This window comes from Toxorhynchites rutilus, chromosome 3 (assembly GCF_029784135.1).
Source record: "Toxorhynchites rutilus septentrionalis strain SRP chromosome 3, ASM2978413v1, whole genome shotgun sequence".
NCBI classification, from domain to species: domain Eukaryota; kingdom Metazoa; phylum Arthropoda; class Insecta; order Diptera; family Culicidae; genus Toxorhynchites; species Toxorhynchites rutilus.
In genome coordinates, this window is record NC_073746.1 from 167721408 (window position 1) to 167744365 (window position 22958).

General features: G+C 38.4%; 2 protein-coding genes across 13 annotated transcripts in view; one reads left to right on the forward strand and one right to left on the reverse strand.

Moving 5' to 3' along the window:
- Positions 1 to 7913, forward strand: part of LOC129773645 (uncharacterized) — a 42862-nt gene extending 34949 nt beyond the window's left edge. The window contains exon 5 of the mRNA XM_055777287.1: positions 7782 to 7913. Coding sequence (XP_055633262.1) covers positions 7782 to 7913 — 132 coding nt within the window. The remainder of the gene's footprint in view (positions 1 to 7781) is intronic.
- A 1606-nt stretch (positions 7914 to 9519) lies between these two features.
- LOC129772822 (kinesin-like protein KIF21B) overlaps positions 9520 to 22958 on the reverse strand; it is a 142939-nt gene continuing 129500 nt past the window's right edge. For 6 of the 12 annotated variants that reach the window (XM_055776317.1, XM_055776314.1, XM_055776316.1 and 3 more), the window contains 7 exons: positions 22593 to 22736; positions 21424 to 21571; positions 21250 to 21355; positions 20998 to 21181; positions 20293 to 20934; positions 20040 to 20107; positions 9520 to 10934 (listed from right to left, as the gene is read on the reverse strand). In XM_055776317.1, the coding sequence (XP_055632292.1) occupies positions 10885 to 10934; positions 20040 to 20107; positions 20293 to 20934; positions 20998 to 21181; positions 21250 to 21355; positions 21424 to 21571; positions 22593 to 22736 (1342 nt within the window). In that variant the 3' untranslated portion in view covers positions 9520 to 10884. The other 6 variants (XR_008742646.1, XM_055776312.1, XM_055776315.1 and 3 more) reach the window with 6 other exon arrangements.

The following is a 22958-nucleotide window of genomic DNA, read 5'->3' on the forward strand; positions in this document are numbered from 1 at the left end:
ATCAAAAATTTCAACAGCTTTGTCTATGTTCCTTTCGTCTTTAAGTAGAAATGACCAATTTATATCATTAATCTTACAATTAATTTGCTCGTAGTCTGCTATTTTGAAATCAAAATTTATCTCAAATTCGCAATCGGCGGGGCGTGTACTTGTGCTATCGATAAATAAAGAGTATTCTATAGCGGTGTGGAATTTTTCATTTTTCCAAAGAGGACATTCAGATTTCGAAACATGGAAATCTTCTGTGCAATTAGTAAACAACAAGTCTAGGAAACAATTTAGTTCATTTGAAATAGGATTGATTTGACATAGACATAGTTGACTTGGTTTATCGAAAATAAGTTGCGATGTCTCATTTTCGCCTACAATCGGGAGTAAGATTGATTCGTTCTCCTCGTCTACAATGAAATCAATTGTATTTTGATTGAAGTCCCCGTAAATATGGATTTTAATTTTAGGGTCGAGTTCATCAACAAATGACTCTACAATATTTAAAAATTTCTCATAAGAATGTTTTTTGGCAAAATTAGGAGGGAAATAGATAGATACAAAAACATGTGTTTGGCCATTAATACATACTTTAACCCACACATCATCAAATTCTTTATGTTGTTCACTAGGAATACTGGCATTCTATTGAAATTTTGACAATAAATAATTATTTCGAGTAGACCTTCATCCGAAGAATGCGTCAGTGGTGGTGAAAACTCGAGCAACCGTTATTGGTCGTACAGCAGCATGGCATGCACCTGTTAGACGATGAATGTAGCTGCGTTGTGTGTGGAGGTTGATGGTCCACAGGATATGGGTTAAGCACCTCTCCTCTTTGGAAGTTGATCATTCGTGGATTCGTTTCGGGTGGCCTAGAGAACTGATGTTTAGCCGCTGCCAAGAGTACTCTGTCCGGTGGTAGAAGCACGGTATTGTTTCTCGTTTGATGATTGTTGATGATGTTGTTCCTGCGTTGATTATTGTTCCTGCTGCTGGATTCGTTACTATTAAATCGAATGTTGTTCATGTTGAATGTACTGTCATATCTGTTTGGGTTATGATGGCGGATGTTATTAATGTTTGAGTTGCTCCTGATATTTCTGTGGCGCGCATTATTGTTATTATTTTTAGCTGAGTTGCTGTAATTCCTTCTACTGTCAAAATTTCGACGATTATTCCTATTAGGTTGGTTCATCCTTTGATTCCTTCTGCGACGGTTCCTGGCCTTTTCAGCTTCCTTTTGTTGATATATATAGCACAAGTCGAAACGTGCCTGAAGAACTTGTACCCTCAAACACATTTTCTCGCACGAACTTGTTCACGCTTTTTTGCTTGCCGATATGCTAATCTTGTATGAATTTATGAACTTATGTCGATAGGCTGCTTGTTGAGTTTTTAAAAAGTACAACAATAATATTAAGTTGTGAAAAAAAGAAATCCATTATTTTCTCGGTAGATGGCTGTGGTGTTCGATATCTCGTATAGAATCTATCAAACAATTTCAAGGTTATGCTCGTTGTCATGATGACAATTCATACTAAAAAAATCTTTTGCTGTTTTTTGTTTGTTCCATTCAGTTGTGAGTTGCAGGGAAAATTCAGTACATTCTACAGTTTTTATTTGATAAAGGTGAAAATGCAAGCCACGCCACTGATATTGTAAATGGTGTTTATGATGCCGATACTGTAACAGCTAATTACGTGCAATTTTGATTTTTTCGATTACGTTCACCCATTTTTGATATTGATGTTTGAGGATGCACCTTGCACAGGCAGGCCTGGCGTCGAAATCTATCTATATATATAAAAATGGAGTGATGTCTGTCTGTCTGTCTGATTCTTATAGACTCGGAAACTACTGAACCGATCGACATGAAAATTGGTTTGTAGGGGTTTTTGGGGCCGGGGAAGGTTTTCGGGATATTTTGAGACCCCTCCCCCCTCTCTAAGGGGGGGGCTGCCATACAAATGAAACACAAATTTCTGCATTACTCGGAAATTAACCAAGCAAACGAAACCAAAGTTGGCATGTGAAAGTTTTAGGGTGCAATAAATGTTTCTATGATGGTTAGACAGTCCTTCCCCCACTCAAAGGGGGGGCTGCCATACAAATGAAACACAAATTTCTGCATTACTCGGAAATTAACCAAGCAAACGAAACCAAAGTTGGCATGTGAAAGTTTTAGGGTGCAATAAATGTTTCTATGATGGTTAGACAGTCCTTCCCCCACTCAAAGGGGGGGCTGCCATACAAATGAAACACAAATTTCTGCATTACTCGAGAATTAATCAAGCAAATGAAACCAAATTTGGCATGTGGAGGTTTTAGGATGCAATAAATGTTTCTATGGTGATAAGATACTCCTTCCCCCTCTCTTAGAGGGGGCTGCCATACAAATGAAACACAATTTTTTGCATTACTCGGAAATTAATCAATCAAACGAAACCAAAGTTGGCATGTGAAAGTTTTAGGGTGCAATAAATGTTTCTATGATGGTTAGACAGTCCTTCCCCCACTCAAAGGGGGGGCTGCCATACAAATGAAACACAAATTTCTGCATTACTCGAGAATTAATCAAGCAAATGAAACCAAATTTGGCATGTGGAGGTTTTAGGATGCAATAAATGTTTCTATGGTGTTAAGATACTCCTTCCCCCTCTCTTAGAGGGGGCTGCCGTACAAATGAAACACAAATTTTTGCATTACCCAAAAAATTAATCAAGCAAATTAAACCAAATTAGGCATATGGAAACTTTAGGGTGCAATGAATGTTTCTATGGTGATTAGATACCCCTCCCCCCTCTCTTAGGGGTGGCTGCCATAAAAATAAAACACAAATTTCTGCATTACTCGAGAATTAATCAAGTAAATGGGCGGGACGAAGTTTGCCGGGTTAGCTAGTTGTCGATAAAAACACAGAAAAAACCGAAGTTGACCGCCATGATATTAGTCTTATTAGTTCACAAAGATGCTCGGTGTTTGGGGGCCACATCAAATAACACCAATAAATACGAAAAATTGAATTTCAATCTCCAAAGCCAAACGGAATGAAATCGACCCATTTCTTAAACGGAAAGTGACTGAGGATTTAAAATAGGTCACACACGAAAATATTCTACGATAAAGATCTTGGTCAAAGCATGGTGAGAAAGCTCGAGCGGTGGCCAAACCAGAACTAACGGCCAGGAATGTTTTACTGTGTACTTGGTGGGAATTGAAGAGAATCATTTTTGAATGTCGCCCTCATAGAAGTCTTGGTTCTTATTGGCGAAAAACTATAGTATATCAACATCACTAATCTTCTCTTGATCCCAATTTGTTATCACTCACGAAGTTTTGCAACACGATAAAAAGGTGGTAATCTTTTGGTGCCCGGTTCGTTACCTTTAATTTTAAAATGGCAACAAAATATACAACAGAACGATTGCATATTTGACCCAAATCGGACAATCCTAAATATCTTGAATGAAGTTTTGAATTTTACGCAAAAATAATGGATTACTTTTTCTCCAACTTTTTTAATATATTGTACTAAAATATTAGTCATTCTTGTAACAAGCTGATTCACGTGATACAACTTAGACAGTATCTCGAAAGTTTCGAATAAGAATTTGTGTTAATTAATAGGGGTCGATTTTTAGACCTCGTCGACCCTCAAAATCAGTTTTCGTTTGTGTCGACCCCTGGGTAACAAGTTCATATTCGAGTAGGTATTTGCAAAAACGTGTAGAACCGTGGACCTGGGGAGTTGTAGAGAAAAGAAGACAGCCAAAGGGATAAACGTAAAGAGAGGAAGAGAGAAATAGGTAGAAACAAAGAGAGATAGAGAGACAGAGAGGGGAATCGATAGAAAAGGAGAGAGATAGAGAGAAAAAGAGAGAAAGAAAGAGAAAGTGAAAGATATAGAGAAGAGGGAGAGAGAGAAAGAGATACAAAAAGAATAGAAAGAGAGACAAAAAGGATAGAAAGAAAAGAAAGAAAGAAAAGGAGAGAAAGAGATAGAGAAAGAAAAGGAGAGACAGAGATAGAGAAAGAAAAGAAAAGAAACCCTGATCTAAATGAAGCATCATCGCACGCAGTGTTTGCCAAATGATCCATTCACTGAAAAAATCGCTTTCGTTCGTTCAAATATGATCATACACAAATCATTTCCCCCAGCGGCATTCTTTTGTTGTTATGTGCTGCAAATCACGACACAAAAGAGAACGAGACAACTCTGCATCGGTTCACACTTCATGATACACCGACACGCAAGCAGAACCATCATATACGCTTTCGGTGCAGAAAGTTTATTTTCTTCTTTGCCTCCAACATATGCATATCGACCTCTCCATGCATCATGAAACAGCAGGATCGTACGGACTACGCAAAGCGAATGATTCATATTCAGCTAATATAGCAGATCCTAATTTTTAAGTCTCAGAGAGTGTCAACTATATGATTATTACCGCGATAGAGGCTAAGGGAAGGGTAGACAGATCATATTTTCCATTTTTAACGCAGGGATAGAAATATGTATATTAATATAGACCACGTTGTTTCACTAGCAACACCGCTCTCTTTTATTATTCGTTGCTCTCCGCAAATAGTGACCGAATGATGACGTAATTTTTCTTGTATCATTTATTGCTTTGCACTTGTCTGTGCAGTGGGTTTCGCTATAGTATAACAGGACGATATATGCGGTTCAAACTTGTATGCCGGCTTCGAAAATGGTTTGCGATGTTTGGTACAGCTCGAATATGCAAACAACAGTCTTCGTTCCTCCCTTGGTTTAATCATTTAGTGTAACACAAGTGATTACTGTCATTCATACAAGTATCTGAATGATCCTCTCATATTTGGTTATATGTTCGTGAGAGGTTACTTGCATGACACATTGTGTATCATTCAATTTTGATCGAAATCCAAACACTGATCGCACAGCTCATTGTGGCAACCTTACGCGTTATTTGTGATTCGAACACGTATGATGTATGAATATTAGGGCGCCAATAGAACATTGTCATCTCGAATTTCAAAAAGTTACCCCATAAAAAATGTTCACCACCTCGAAAAAACACCCTATGCAAAATATCAGTTCAAACGGACTTAAGGGAGAGTGACGCAAAGCGGTCAAAGTGTGAGTTTTTTGAAAATCGAAAAATCACCCAAGAGGGGAGTGAAGGAAATCGGGGTTTTCGAAAAAAAAATTTTGATGCCAAATGTCTTTAAATTGCATGAAACGTCGAGATCTAGTGTCATCTGGAATTTTTTTTTTTTAATCGGCACTTTTTTCGGAAAACGAAACGAAAAGTATGGCTTTGGGTGCCAATAAAAATAGTTATCTCGATTTTTCATTCGGAACTTGCTACGAAATGTTGATTTGCACGATAATATACCCTATGCAAAATATTAGCTCATTCGGACTTCATTTACTGGTGTCACAAACGTCACACAAACGTCACAAACGAAAAATTTCAGTTTTCTTGAAAAACGAAAATCGAGGTTTTCAAAAAGAAAATGTTGATGCCAATGTCTTAAAATTGCATTACTCGTCGAGATTTACAGTCACCTCGATTTTTTTTTGCCAAAAAAAATGGTCATTTTCCACCTGGAAAATCGATTTGTGACATTTTTTTTTCTTTCTCGCTCTCTCCCTTTCTCTCTCTATCTCTCTCCTTTTCTCTCTATCTCTCTCCATTTCTTTTTTCTATCTCTCTCTATCTCTTTCTTTCTCTATCTATCTTTCGCTATCTCTTTTATTCACTTTCTCTTTCTTTCTCTTTCTCTTCCGCTCTCTTTTTCTCTCCATCTTTCTCCTTTCTATTCCTCTCTCTGTCTCTCTCTATCTCTTTTTTCTATCTATTCTTCTCTCTTTTTCTCTTCCTCTGTTTCCGTTCATCTCTTTGGCTGTCTTCTTTTCTGTACAACTCTCCAGGTCCACGATTCTACACGTTTTTGCAAATACCTGCTCGAATATGAACTTGCTAGGAATATTACCTCAGCCGATGGTTTCATACAGCTTTTGCCCTTGAAGCTGTCCATTACTCATTGTCACGTTCGTTTCGTGGTCGGACAGCCCTGGTTGATCCTAATAATTCTGAACGCCTTCAAATACAGCTTCCGGTACTTACCTTGACAGTATGCCATCACAATATTCCATCAAGTATACCTTCTTTGAAATCTTCTTTGAACCATGTCGAGTTTCAGTTTTATGCCTTCAATGCTGTCAAAACGGGTTCCGCGAAGTTTTGAGTTTCGGTAATTATAAGTTGGATGAACGTGGATTTGATCGTCCAAACAGCCACTTGATTGCGATAAAATTTTTGAAGAAAATTGAGCTCTTTTGATTTGCTGAAAATCAACTCTCTGGGACTTAGGGTCCAATGAAAATGGTCATCTCAGTTTTGCATACGGGATTTCTTGCGAAATGTTGATTTGCATGATAAACAAATCTAATTTTTGGCAAACATTTTTTTTTGGAGATAACAGTTTTATGCAATTTCAGGACATCTGGCATCAATTTTTTATTATTTTTCTTTGAAAACTGTACACTTCGTAGTAACGCTCCATGATTGGCCTGAGCCAGCAGAATCGCACAAAGAAAACACTGAATGACGCTTGGAAAAGCAAATCATTCTCATTGTACAAGTTCTGATGATTCGAACTTTAAATAGTCAATAACGATGCCGGCCACGTCCTTACAGTCACCATGGGAAGGGAAGGAATGTTAGCATGATATTCGCCGCCCGAAGGCCAAAATCATGCGTCCTTAGATTTGATGTAGAGTAAGTTACCTCTAATTCGACATCTAGCTAACAGGACAAACCTGTAATGCGACACGAGAAACATCGAGTTTGGGGAAAAATTATGGCCTAGATTGAAAGTCGCCACCAGACACCGACACTGTACCACTGTCATCGCGAATGTCCAATTACAGGTCACAATCGCCTCCAATGCGACACTGAGTGGTGCAAACTGGTCTGAGTGAATTCAGGTGCTTCTGTTTGGAATGTTTTGTTGAAATCAATAATGGCCTATATCTACAGACTACATCGATTTACCGTGTTAGAATTTAGAAGTATGCATAGTCAATTTTTTCGAATTTTTCTAATCATCTCAAATATTTTCTAAAGTACTCTATCATTCTAATTTGGATGAAGACAAACTCACAAAATATATGGACGACGTAGATCTGATCAGCCGTTCTCCTGTAGCGGTCAGCAGTTTAAACGTTCTAGGCCAATACATACTCTATATGTATTTGCCCTAAGGGGCTGAGCTGATCTTCGAGCGGCGTAAAGCTTATACGTTTCCCGCGTAAGAATTCAGATCAGAGAGCCTGGGAGAGATTTCCTCGAGAGCTTTCGAGTACGTTACTTCTTGGTCGTGAAAGCTGGGATGCGGTATTTCAAAACTAGAATGAGACGGCCAGCTTTAGTTTTGGATTTCCGAGTGCGGTCGATAAGTTTTCGGGAACAGCGACTTACTTAAGTAAGTACGCTTGGTTTCACTTTCCCTGATCTGAGGATTTCCAGATTCGCACATTCTGCTGCTGACTGTTTAAAACTGTGGAAGTGTGCGGTTTCTTAGCACGTGTCATAAATTGTATTAAGTAAGAAATATTGTATGTTAACGTTTTTCCAGATGTAAAACTTTTGTAATTTTAGTTGTTTAATCTTGTGTTTGCCCAAAAAACCTCGAGAAGATTTTGTGTCAGTGCTATTTTATGAGAGGTAAAACAATTGTCCCAGTTCATACGCAAATGTGCTAATGTGTTTGATATTTGGCTGCGTTATTTTACACAGGCATTGTGGGGTCCGGATGAAACATTTTCCCGGACGGAAACGGAAATCAGCGATATACAAACGCAGCGAGTGATCCGGAAAGCTTACTTCAAGCAGAAACTTCAGCAGCACCCAATTCACCATCAGCAATAAGCTTGAGACGATTTGGTGAGTTCGTTCCTAACACACTTCTATTGTCGAGGGTGGACGCCACGGAATATTTACACATACCGCGCAAAATGTGAATAAGCGAACTGCGAATCGCATCCAACAAAGGATTGGACGGCCATTGTTCCATGTCGTAATATCTGGACAATGAGTCACGCATAAAACCCTTTCGTCACAAAGCACACGTATAAAGCCTAACGCACAAAGCACAAAGCACTTGAGAGTCATAACTAAAAAACACAAATAACGTAGACACACACGCATAGTAGAAATGAATGAAATGAGAGAAGAAAAGGATAGGCATAGATTTAGAAAATAAATGTTAATCGAAATTTGTTCAAATGTTAATTGTTAATTTGTTAGTTTCAACATTAAATATGATATAGACAAAAGCTAAATTACTGGGGTTTGTAATTGGAAATCTGTTAACGTCGCGTATCTATGAATCTATTCGTGGTCCGTCTTTCGCTTAGCGAAAATTGAACTGGATGTGGTATTTCCATTGGGCTACGCACTCTGGTGGGGAATAGCGACCTGGCCTGTGATGATTCATTCAGGCACGGGTGAGATCTACCGTTTTTTTTGAGGCCTAATGAAGTGTGATGAAGCTACAGTTGGCTTTTGATTTCTAGTTAGGGTATCGTAGCCTGACTGGAACGATCCGTACTTCCATTACGGGAGTAGTCGTACCAGAACTCGCCCTCATAAGGGAGTCTCAACCGGGCATATCGATCTTGGCGGGCAGTCTCCTTCGGGAGTGGCGCTTAAGCTGCGCGCTTATAAAGGATCGGCCAACCCACGGCTACACTCCCGTGATGATGAGTTATACGTACGTGGGAAAAACTTTCAAAGGATTATAAAATACACCTTCTATTTGTGTCAATGCGCCCCTCATTTGAGCGTACTCTTAATCGATCACCAGATGATTATTTAGCACGTATTCAGACCTTTTCTGGATTATAACACTTACAAATATTGTGAACATCATGCTTGCAAACCATTTGTATCAGATTTACATAGCTAAACCATTAAATTAACGCATTTTGATGAACTCAATTCTGATCATGAGTTGTCCACATCAATAATGTTGTTTTGTCCAATTTTCCGAAATATATTTACAAACTATATTTGACAGAATGTTATCGGATGCGGGGTTTTTTATATCTTATTTATTTGCTTGATCGGAAGACAGGAAAAAAGTTGTTAGTTAAACACTTTCGGAATGTTAGAAATGTACAAGTTCCACGTTGATGCGGAGTACCGATCGAGAGGATGTTCTCAGTTTACGATTTGCAGGATCGTTTCGATTCAAGACCCGTGTCAAAAAATGGCGAAAAAGAATAAATAAAAGTATAGATCACTGAGGAATTTCAACATCCTAAACTAGTTATTCTTTACTCATTTCTTCGGGGTATTCTGTTTATGATTCATATAAGATTTTGATTTGTCATCGAAATGAAATATTATGATCACAGTTCATCTGGACTGCGGCTACGTGTGTATTACTGACTCAGGTGTTGTACTATCTTGACCGACAATAAAGGACAAATTTTCGGATGAGAAAGCGATAATTCGACACATTGTTTGAGTATTGAGCGAACACTGTATTTGCATAATACATTTTAAACTTTTGTCTCTTTCTAGTAGAGTAATGCTTCAAGTCAATTGTCATGATTGTTATAATAATATACAGATATTAATATATCTCGAAGGCGCGCTTTCTAGCCTAAAACCTGCTATAACATCAGATTTGTTGTCTCAATTGTTCCTGCACTTTGTTTTCTAGTCTAACATATTCATTAGTATTCATAGATATGCCTAGGGAGTGGTTAGATAACGATAAAAATCAAGCTTCCAAATGTCCAAGTTATGTCAGGAATATAAACATCAAATAATACACTGAGATTACATTTTATACTCACAAAAATACTCACTTAAACACTAAAAATGTTAAATAATTAAGCACTGAAACATCGCTAGGCAGTAGCGTTTGCAAAATAAAGGTAGCGAAAAGAGATTAAAATTTAAGAACTCGATATACAACTAAATATCGTGCAAACACAACACGCATAATTAAAAAAATGTGGATTGATACGTTCACAATTCCTCTTACATCTACATCACAACCGATCAAATTTGGGCATGTTGTTCTCGCATGTTATCATGATTATCATATGAATTCTACACTGACTGGAGGGCAATAGTAAATGAATAAAAGGTGATTACAGGTGTGTTAAATAAAATACTGAAACTGTTGCCTTTTCACGATTGCGAACTTTTGCGGGAGGTCTCTGTATACTGTGTTTGTGATTCATGCTGACGACGACCGAAGGCAAGCTGTGTCCCGAATCGTCCGCACTGGATTTCAATACATTGATAGACTACAGCCTATATCAATCTGTTAAAGCTCCGTTTTTACTTCCGACTATTTCTAATACTATCGCGATAAACTTTATCGAACAGCGAAGACGATTGACACCCTACTGAGATGGTTACAACTTTTGTCTTCCACGATCCCTACTGTTAATTTCCTTAAAATCTATCTAATTGGTGCACAATTGGGGGGGGGGGGATTCGAGTCTTGACCCGAGGTCGAAGGCAAACATAACTAGACAAAATTTGTGCTCTTACTACCTCCTGCTATTAACCTTGCTTAGTATACCTAGGTAGTTATGATTCAGACTCCGATAAAGTCTACTGTTACGTATCGATGCGGACGAATTTGGCGATGCACTAATGAACGAATGAGATGATAGATTCGAACTGTTTCCCCCGGGAGTGGCTGCTGATTGCGTTGCTGAGAGAGGTCTCCTTCTGTCCAGCATAGATTCCTCCCCGGCTGGCCCTGGACCAGTGGACACGGAAGACGACGCCGAGTGAATGTTTCGCATACTATAGTTATAGTACATTCGGTCGAGCATCGCTTCCGTACTCTGGCGTCATCTGTTCTCGGTGCTCATTCGACGGATAGCGGACGAAACTCGCCACAGGCGCACCTTACCGTCACTGCAAGATCACGGTTCGATCACGTATCACGGTGATTCGGTGGATAAAGAGGAGCGATGTGCAGGTGTTCACAAATTGGATGCGTTCGCAACAGAATACATACAGTGCATGGAGAAAAAGAGATGCGTAAAAAAGAAACAAAAATAAGCCAAATTATTCAATTGTTGCTATGAAGTGGAGCATTTTAAACCAACAGATGAGGCGGTTCATCAAAGTTAAGCAGAAAAGGGTGCCAATAAAGACAAGGGGCAAAATATATGTACTAGCAGTGGAAAGATAATTGTATGAGTATGCAAGCGACTGTTGAATGGCTAAGATGTTACAAATATGGAGCAATACATTGACTTTAAAACGACGCCAACATCAAACTTAACTTATTCCTTAAAAACGATTTCTTTTTTACAAATAACACTGACAATTTATGAGCAAAATTTTTCCGTAGAATCCTACTCGTATAAAGAAATTTTACGATTTCTGGCACCCAAACTAAAGACATCAACCAAACAGCTAAGTTGGCCACAAAGCTTATAAAGAACAGAATAAACTGATTTAAATACTGGTTAAAAAACGATCAAAAAAGGACCGAATATAAGTGAGCTACTGCCAATAGGCGATTTACAAAATTGTATCATGTAGAAAAAAATCAACCTACAGATGGTATAACCATTAAAATTGCCTACCTTCGAAATACGTTAAATGATGGTGAGTATTTTTCATTTAAATTGTTTAGTAAACTTTTTTCAGGCTAACAATTATCATCTAGATATATTCACATCAGTTTCTTAGCCGCACATGTTACTATTGATTTCATTCTCCTGCTTACTGAAGTTGCAGTCCATTTGAAACATCACAGAAATTGATGACTTTCTTCCATCAGATATGGAATTAGTTCATATCTAACAAGCAGTTAAATATCAGGTGTGCTAGTTCAATTGTCCGGAAGATGGTTCAAATGTTGCTAGCAGGATTGTATGCATTCCTTCGATTTAACATATATGTTTTTTCTTTATTTGTCGAATTTCGTTTCGAGTAAAGAGCATTTGAAAGATGTTTGTAGAAGAGGAAGGCAGTTCAAAAAAAGAAACAATGAATGTGTCCCGAATAGCAATTTGTCAAAGGTAAAGTGATATTACGCATGACAACGCAATGACGAACACCGCTGAAGGGTCGTGCAGGACGCAATGAAAACAATTAACTGGTAAATGTTATTAAACCCTCTGTATTCTCCCGACCTTGCCTTGTCAGATTATTGCCTTTTTGTTCCAGTGCATAATGGTCCAGGAGATGCATTTAAGTGGAAATTACCATTTAGAGCTCGATCTTTATTCTCTAGACAAAAACTGTCTTCGACAAAGTTGTTACATATTATAGAGCGCTCATTTTTATGTTATCAAAAATAGGGTGACCAAAATTGTCGATGGAATAAAAAAACATTTTTATCTTTATAGATAGAGGTGAACATAGTTCGTCAATTTTGTAGTCCCAGTTATTTGAAATATCTTTGTAGAACAAAGTTTTTTTCTATCTCTTGAAATAACCGATATAGCGCCTTTTTTCTAAGTTGCGTTAGGGTCACCATGAAGAAAAAATGGTTTTTTCCCTAACTTTTATATTTCAAATTCTATATACAAACTTGCTCTAACTTTCATATTTCAAATTCTACATCAAAACTGTCTTTGTACGACTTTTAAAGTTTATCAAGACTAACATTTGGCGATACAGATACTTGTCAATATCCTAATCCTACTCAAAGTTATTGATGGTGTTTCAACCAAAAACTCATATTTTAAATTTTAATTAACTCAAACACGCAAAATAACATAGCAAATTTTTTGTATTAGTAAGCTCTAATAGTCCTTCGATCACAGTTTGTATGTAGAATTTGCAATATAAAAGTTAGAGCCAAAAAACAGTTTTTTTCATGGTGACCATAACGCAACTTAGAGAAACGGCGCTATATCGGTTATTTAGAGATAGAAAAAAGCTTTGTTCTACAAATATGTCTCAAATAACTGGAACTACAACATTGTCGAACTCTTTTTACCTCTATCTATAAAGATAAGAAAGTTACCTTTTTTATTTCATTGACAATTTTGGTTACCCTATTTTTGATAACATGAAAATGAGCGTTCTATGCTATGTAACAACTTTGTCGAAGACAGTTTTTGTCTAGAGAATAAAGGTCGAGCTCTAAATGCTAAATTCCACTTAAATGTACCTCCTGGACCATTGTGCAATGGGATGGATGTTGAAAGCTGGATCGGCGAATGATTTTGGTAAAAAGAAAAAAAAATATATTGGAAACGTATCCACAATTTGTCTGGGAGATGAGCGGAATGTGTAGAATTTAGAGGGAAGAGCCAGCTGTATGACAGATGGATTGGTTTTCTTCTTACAAAACATGATTTGTTGCAAGGTATGCAAGGTACGTGTGAGTGTGAGTAACTTTTGAAACAATCTTGGAATGATTAAGTAATCTTCCATCAATCCGAAGCATATTTAGGAACATTTTTTGTGTTAAATGTACAAAAAGAAAAAAAGTTCAATCCAAGATCCAAGAAAAACGAAGAAAATCGTTATTGGTGACAATACGCCCAGTTGTTCCAGAAACCAAAGTTCTTTTCTACAACATCTTCTTCTTCTTAAATGGCACTAACGTACCTAGAGGAACTCCACCGTTTCAACGTAGTATTACTTGCGTCTTATAAGGACTTAGTTGAGATTTCTATGCCAAAAGCTTCAATGAATTCTGAATGACAAGCTCTAGAATACGCGTGACCATAGTGCAAGACAGAGGAAATTTCTTTGACCAAAAATTCCCCCGACCAGAACGAGAATCGAGTCTGAGCCCCGGCATGTTAGCTGACAAGTACAGCTATTATGAATGTTCAGTTAATATTTGACAACTGCTTTTCTTACACGTGTTTTGGTTCATCTTCGATTTTTGCCTATTGCAAAAATGGATCAAAGAATCTGTATCAAATTTTGTGTGAAAAACAAGATTAAGTGCGCGAACACATTCCGAATGTTGATTGTGACATCTGTGTAGGAAAACCAGTTGTCAAAAATCAACTGAACATTCAAAATAACCGTACTTGTCAGCATAAGTGAGACACATGAGAACCAACACAATGCCACAAAAAATATAGAATCGAATATACGTAACCCGCGTAAATTCAATAGTAGCGATACTTTTTGAACAGGCCTCGTATATACTTCTTCATTTAAAAAGTATTTCATCATGTGAAATGAAAATTTAAAAAATAACAAGACTAAAATATTTTAATATTCATTACGCTACAGTCACATTATTCATTACTCTTCCGTCAGATTATATCCATAAGCCACGTTGATTCATTTTCATAAGATTCTTGTACTTGAACCGATTAATTTATTATGGATCTAAAAAAAACATGGTGGGACAGTGATGCCTCGAATACCAACATGGAACAATTGAGCTTGATGTTTTTTTAAAGTTGGGAACAACGAACACGTTTTTTTTTGTGGTTTTACGGAAGATTATGCGTAAAAACATCGTTTTATGAAGAAAGGTGAAAGTTGTCAAAAAGTAGCATGGGACAACTATGCGTAGAACGACAGTGTAATGCGACACGAATAATTGGACATTTGATCCTCTAATTGGATATTTTTGTAAACATCTTTTGGGCATGTTTCTACAACACGATGAATTTTCAGAAGTGTTTCGAACCATTTTACTAAATTATGTGTTTTGTTCACTTTTGTAATAGTTATTTGTTTAAACTTATTTTCGCATTTTGTCGGTGGCTATACGTATCCAGCTTCTACCAAGAAGGTAATGATCATTCGAGAACCCAGCTACCAAAAAGGTGGTAGCCCTCCCCAACAACAAGTTGGCTGTAAGTCGCAAGCAAAAGGCTTTTCGTGCAACCATGCACCTTCCACCACAGCATCCAGACTAGGAAGCCGCCGTAAACATTACCGTGCCGAAAGAAATTGGAGTGAACAAATAACCCGAAGAACGAAGACTTGTGGGAATTCTTGATAGCGTCAATTCCTATCAAAACCATGCTGAAATCTAGAGTACGAGGGCAATCCGATAAGTACTTAACCTACAAAAAAAACTAAAAATTTGGAAAAATGGCGAGTTATTTCTTAACATAGTCTCCTTTTAGCTCGATGCACTTGGCCCAGCGATGCTCCAACTTCTTTAATCCATCGGAAAAATACGTTTTCTCGAGGTCTGCAAAGTAGGCCTCCGTGGCGTCGATGACCTCCTCATTCGACTCAAATTTCTGCCCGGCGAGTGACTTTTTCAAGTTTGGTTACAAAAAAAAGGCGCACGGGGCCAAATTTAGAGATTACGCATGGCAGATGATGGGGCAGCAGTTCGTAGTGCAATTCGACCAATTTGGTCGTGGCGACGGCGGAATTTCCATTTTTCTAAAATCCGCGGACACGCCCGCTTCCACACACGGTCAAAACAAAACTACGAGAATGTACTACACGATAAGTAATCTCTCTTACGATAGGTACTTATCGGACCGCCCTCGTAGAGTAAACGCACTAAATGGTGAGCTATGATCAGGGTCCAACGTTTCCGAAAACGAAACATGAAAATTAACTTTCCTCTCAGCCGCTTCGTTTCGAGCAGGTACATTTCCATAAATGTTTCCCTCTCTCTTGTTATTGAATCACAACGAAGGCATTCGCTGCCAAACATGACTCGTTCATCAGTTATTTTCGTTCCTAACCTTCGCAAATTTCATTTTTAGTTGAAGCAAATGGTTGTTTCCGCGTTGCCCGCGTATATCATCGTTGTTTAATGTCCATATAAAGTGAAACGAAAACTTGATTTCTGATGCAAAAAAGTAATTACACCATTAATGGATGGCTCCATTGTTTATCTACCGGGAACTCATCTACAATTTGTAAAGGTAGTAAAACGGACGAAGTAATCGTAGATAGCAACGAAAGCGCCCGAATGATTTTTCATTTGTATTGACAGAGAAACTGCTGGAAGAAGCAAAAACACACTTCCGACCCAGTGAGGACCATCAGGGAACATGAACATCTCCCTTTATCTGATTGCCACGAACGGTATATCAGCTACCAGAAGGTGTACATCTATTACTGTATACGGATGACATCATGTTGGTCATTCCTGCTAAGAAGTAAATTACAGGCAGCGGCAAATGCTGTAGTTCGGATTCAACCTTTCTCGGCCAAAACTGTATAAAGAAGCTGCAAATCTCGCTTGAACCTCATGACAGCAGATGTTTTTGTAATTTTTTGGGCCAATAAACAAAATGTACATGGTCGGCTCTTTAAATTCGATAATTTTTTTTTTCATACCTTCATTGCCTCTCAGACTAAGCCCCAAAAGGATTTTCAGCCAACATTTTTTTTCTAGATGACACCTGATCTCGATTATGCATTTTTAAGTCATTTGGCATCGAAAAGAAGTTTTCGATTTTCCAAATCAAAAAATCGAAACTTTGAGCACCCCTCGATAATTTTGAGAAAGACGTTCGCGTTTTGGCACAGTTTTGCCATAGCAGTTATTGCAAAACATCGTAAGAGAAGCAGCGCAACACTAGTTTGTGCTCAAAAGAATAAATTACGACTCAAACTAAATCAAAATTTCAAAATCATCGTTTGATTTTCTATTGTGCTAGCTTAGAGCCTCTTAAAAAACAAATAATCCAATTGTGCTAAGATATTTTTAACGAAATTCGGACACATCATTATTTGCAAACCAACAGCATTTTATGAATGAATAGAACAGTCCTACATACCATCCCACACTTTTTTACATTTGCTTTGGCATATCCTTCTAATGTCTGAAAGAGTGAGTGAACTGCTCAGAAGAATTAGTTCACTTAAGTGAAATCGGGATTTAAAAAAAATTATACCCGAATGTCTTAAAATTGCATGAAACGTCGAGATCTACTGTCATCTCGAAAAGAATTTTTTTGTCGAAAATCACTCTCGGACTTATTTTGACGTAGGACTACGTCTAACCTTTCAATATAGATATTTAAATATTTCAATGTGAAAAAGTGTTCAGGTTTTGAACGTTAATACCTCTTTCATTAATTGATGGATTTTGATTTCTAATACACGAATTGATAGGAAATATCCTCAGCAATTTGTTATATGCTCTACATTACGATTTTCCAGTTCATGTAAAGCTCAAATTGATGAAAATTGGAAGAAAGAAATCCCTACTCTCCCATACATTTTGTCTGCGCTACCGCAGCAAACAGCTATTCAACATCAGCAACCACAGGAACGGTCGAAACATAGCGACAGGGTGAATACGAGTGGGGAAAGCAGAAGAGATTATGTATAGAGGCGGTCGCTACAACGTAGACTATATGACTATAAAAAGAAAGCGATGGTGGTGCTTGGTCTCTCCAGGGACGAATGACCTTTGGGTTAAAGTCCCTTCAAAAACAAGAACAGAACTGCTTGGTCTCTCATTCTTTGTGTGGACACAGACTGGACAACATCGTTGCTGGACAAGCTAGATGGCGAGGGATCGAGTGCCTTTCTCAAGGCAATGAAGGTGGAGGTGTAGTGCAGGAGTAAAGTAAAGTTTGACAAGGGCCTTTTTCAAGGCTAGAGACGAGTGAACTGAAAAAAGTTTAAAGTCTCTATATTTCAATACCTACTTACCTGCTTGGTCTCACTCTATTGCCGCACGCCAAGCAGGGAAGACGCATATGCTGATTGCAGATTGAGTACACAAGCAGATCAAGCACACGATGTCGAAGAATTTGCAAATTGTTTATGCAACGCGATATCGCAAAAGGAAGAGGGAGAAGTCTCTGCTGAGATGAAGGGGAGCCAAATCGTCAACCAAGGTGTATTGAAATCGGTGGAAGCGTCGCCTCGGATGGAGGAGTGCTCGTCGTCTTCCGATCAGTGATGGAGCTGGGCTTTCGATTGCATATAATACTGGTGGGTGTTTTGGAAAACTTACATAAAAAAGTGAACTACCAGAGTTTTCCGAATATTTTCCGATTTTCTCTTCGCTATATTGATACAGCAAAATAAAAACGGATCAAATCGGACCATTCCTTCCTCGGGTTTTGCGCTTACGAACACAATTGGCCTACCATTTTTATTTATATAGATTCGCAAAGGCGATATCAAGGATTTCCACCGGCTCTGTCTGAAGCCACGACACTATCCGCTGATTTTCATCGCCTCCTGTACTTGGAATCGTCTTTCGGCGGTTCAGTTTCGGCCCAACAACTATTTCAAACAGGATGAACAATTCGTTGATAGTATAATTTTATGTGAAGATGTTGTGACCAGGCTGATATCCGCATATGCTACAACCAAGGTACTATCACAGATCTGCTCGATTCGTGTGAGAAGTGAATTTAGGTATAGAGCGAACAGCATCATAGACAGTAGGTCGTCCTGTCACACCGATATTTCAATCGGGAAGCTGTGTGAAGAGCACCATTTATTAGCAGTCGAGACGAAAATCGTAGATGATTATTGTGATGCGTGAGTGAAAATCGGATATCATTGCGGGAGTTATGCATCTTTGGACAAGGAGCTAAAGTATCACAATATTTCTTTTGCACACCAGACAATGCAAGGATGTATTCCATGTGGGCCATCATAAGAAAAAAACAAAAAAACACAAAAACACAACACCAAAGATTGTTTACAGTAAATTAATTAATTTTCCAGGTAGATAGATAGGTATTCACGCGGAAGAAGAAAATAAAACAATATATTGAAAAATATATTCAACAAAGGCTGTCCCCTTTGTATAGTCCTACGGCACTCAGGTTATGTCCCCGACATTACCCACCCGTCTTTTTTTGGAATACAAGGCAAAACGTATAGTTTTAGGTGACAATAAAAATAGTTGTCTTATAAGACATTTGCCATAATTTTTTTTTTAAAGCTCGGTGATTTTTCGGATTTAAAAAAACTTAAATTTCAACTCTGCGACAGTAGTAAATGAAGTCGCCGTCGCAGCAAGTTCCGAATGAAAAATCGAGATAACTATTTTTATTGTCATCCCAAACCTTACGAGATAACAGTAGTTCTCGACGTTTAATGCAATTAAAGGTATTCGGCTTAATTTTTTCAAACTAAAGAACTTTTGGATAAGTTTGTGACCTTACCCAATGTACCGGTACTTTTTCTTGCTGTTGAAAGGAACAGTCCAGTCAAAAGCCATTCAAAGTCTTTATTAAATAACTTTAGGAGCCCGGATTACGATGAAGGAGAAAAAAAAGAGTGGAATCACGAAGAATATTGGAATGAATTGATCTTTTTCATCGGGAATTACAAAGGTGGTCAAAATCGTCTAAGGAGGTAGCCAATTTTTTTGCAGTAATTCAAGCTCTACACATGTCAGCATAAACGAACTAAAAAATCGATTCTCTGACTTACAAATTTCTACGGCGAAGTTTTAGAAAGAGAGCTTTGAGAGCTACGTTGACATTTCATGATAAACTTTGGTTAGCATTTCATGATAAACAAGTATACGAACTAGAACGTCATGATCGCTTTTGGTGCGGATTCAATTATATCTCGCTGGCGCCCAAAATATGTTTAAGTTAAATAATAAGCAAAAGAAAAATTGAAACAGTTAGGCTGCACCTTGTGCAAACCTAGGTTACGACAAAATAATTGTAAATAAAATTTGAAAAACATGTGACACCCAATACACCCGGGTGTTTAATTATTCTCAAATTCTAAAATGCCAATATACCCTCAATCCTCTCAAAATCATAGAACTATCTCAGTTGAATACTGGAAACTCAATATAATAGAATCTACTTAGTCTTTCAAATAATGTAAATAGAGTTAGTAGTGGGATAACTTCATGGCAGACTCTAGTTATTGCAGGTTTGTTAATTGTAAGAAGCGATTAAAATCTACCTTTTGGCAGGACAGAAGCAATCCAAAATGATTAAAGCCCTAACAGTTATGCTGCAGAGTATAATAGCTATGCGCGCGCGCCATTTCTGTGAGACATTAGTTCTAAGTTTTTTTTTATATTGCAAACTTTTATGTTCCTTGTTAGTTCGTTAGTGGTGACGCAACCAATGGTTTATTTTTTAAACTTATTGACGCCCGTATTACTACCATAAAAACCGGCACCCAACGATTCCAAGTCAATAGTAGCAAAGCGCCATATCCGAACTTCACCAGTACTATAAGAATAGGAAAGATGTGAAGAAAGGAAAAAAAGAAGACAATAATAAAAAACCAATTCTTGTTGTCTATTTGCGGTTGGTAGAATGATCATGGAATAACCCAAAGTTAAATATTGATCGTAACCAAAGAGATACCAATGAGCGAAATGCATGGGGATTGATTATTTTTCGTTCATACTCACTTGGAAGCCGTAAAAACGCGATTATCGTTCGTCACGATGTCGTTAATTGACTGGTCGGTTTTCATTTCTGCTAGGCTGTCACAATTTTTAACATTCCATAGGCGAATAACGCCACCACGACAGCTAGACAGCAGTATATCGCCGTAGATGGCCATTCCCGAGACCCATCCTTTGTGGGCGTTATTGAGCGATTGTTTGAGCTCTCCATTTCGCAGATCCCACCTTTTAATTCCCGAGTCTCTACTCCCGGAAAACAGCTCCGCATCGACTCCTGTGGCATCTTTTGCCACGGCGAGGGCTTGCACCCCGTCGTAATGGGGCGGTTCCAGATTGAGCAGTGGCGGAACGTTTCCTCCAGTCGAATTGACCTCGAACACCTTAACATAATGATCTTTCGAGCCGGTCGCCACGAGATCAGTATTGTTGGGACCCTCCCAGGCGGTGAGACACATGACAGCCGCCTGATGACCGCCGGAGAGTCGCCCGAGGCACGAAAAGGTACGCAAATCCCAGATGCGAACTTTATCCGACGCTGCGGTGTAAAGCTTCCCGGAGGCGCCAAGCTTTAGCGCTGTGATCGAACATTCTCCAGGGATCAAATCGGACAGCGATGCGTTTGCAGGGAGAACCGATCCTGAGGAACTGCAAGTGGAGCGCAATAGAAACTTTTCATAAAAATTGTAAGAAAATGCATAAGGATCTTACCATAACGTGATAATTGGTCGAATGTTGCTTTCCCTGAGATCCCACACTTTAACAAATGCTCCCGAAGCTGAGAACAACAGATTGTTGGGCCTATCACATTCAACAGCTACGACCGGGCCGAGATGCCCAGTTAAGCAGTGTGGAGTAGAACCACTTCGTAGATCCCACACTTTCACTGTCCGGTCTATTAACATATAACAACAACGGTTTAAACTTATGCATATCGAATTTATCTCAACAAATGGCATTCACCTGCAGCAGCAGTAAACAATGTCTGATTCGACACCTTGATCGAGAGCACCGAATTGCTGTGACCATCAACAACATGAGTGCAGATTAGTGGCGAGCCGGCCTTCAACTAGAATTCAGAGCGAATATAATGCATCATTATAACCAAATTTTGAAGCATGATAAGACATTTCTCACCTTGCCGATGTACTCCTTAATGTTTCCCCCCGGTGAAGGATCTTGCGTTCCTGCTCCAAGACGTGAAAACACGTCTCCGTTATCTTCACGCGAGGTTCCCCGGCGGAAGACTGGCGGGGAGGTAGGAACATCATTGGCATCATCACTGCTGCCGTTGCGCGGGTGCGTTCACGTGTCACACAAATTGTAAAGGCAATTGCCAAGCGAGCATTCAGCGCAGGTGAGCGGATGCGATGGTGGGGATGTGTAATTTGGTGATATTAGTTGTAGCATGGCGCGCACAAACACACAGAACACATTACGGATTACGGCGCGTTGGTCGAGATTAGTATAATGAAGAGAAACACGCATACGAAATTAGATGAAAAAAGATTAAATAAAACAACATCTGATTAGAAAAAAACAGGGTGAAACAAACGAAGATCTCTTAAAACTATGTCTAATGGTCAATGAATTATCGAAATTGGAACAGCCTGAAGAATGTGTATATTTTTAATTAAATAAGCTCATTATATAAAAGTCATTCAATTAGAATATTCTTAAGGTTGAAATTGCATTTTTCATTCTATTATGATGTTTTATGTATATTTTGTCATTCAACACAGTTACAGTATAATTACTGTAATTGCTATGAAAAGGTGATAACGTATACTAAGACTAGTTACGGTTGGATTGAATCGATAGCACTTTGTTGACCGGTCACAATTTGTTTTTCTAGTAAACAAAATAGAACAAACTAGAACATAGATGAGGTCTTAATCCGATTAGAGAATGATATCCGGACTCGAGAGACAGCTTTTAGATTTGAAATGTCAGTCAACAATGTGCTCAGACGATGGAAACAAGTAAAACGGTTATGGATTCAGCCATTATCAGTATTGTTAAAAGCGCATAAATACGCATAGCACGCCGATATGATGGGCTGGAACTCGCAGCTAATTGACCGACAAGTGCAGAAAGAGTCTACGGCTGCCGGCGACCGAGAAAAACTGCCGAGCTTTTGAATTGATGTTCACTTATTACGCCACTGTAAATATTATACGCATAGAAATTCGAAATCCGTTTTATACAGCTATCAAAAAATTGAGGTATTTAAAATTCCAACAAATCCCAAACTATATGACTCGAGCTTCACTTATGTTCTAGACTTCATCAACAGCTATACTTACATTCCAGGTGAAGTTTTGCTTGGGAATGGTCTTCTGGAGAGTCGTGGTGATGAAGGCGTCGCAGTTGTATCAATCGATTTGCGCGTGAGCAGGGGTGATGCAGTGCTATTTTGGCGAGAAATATTTGGCACTGGTTGAAGCCCCCTGTGTGAAATCAGATTCAGGTTGTTTGGAGTGATTAGACAGTGATCAGTACAGTACAATGAATACAAATTGTTGAAAGTATGCTCATAAACAATATTTATTTGAGGCCTTACGTTATAACAGATAACAGAAATACAACAGAGAATAACCTTAACACGTATTCAACGTATAACGAAATGCATTCGAGTCTGAACCTAAGGGAGAGGTTGTCCTGTAAGACAC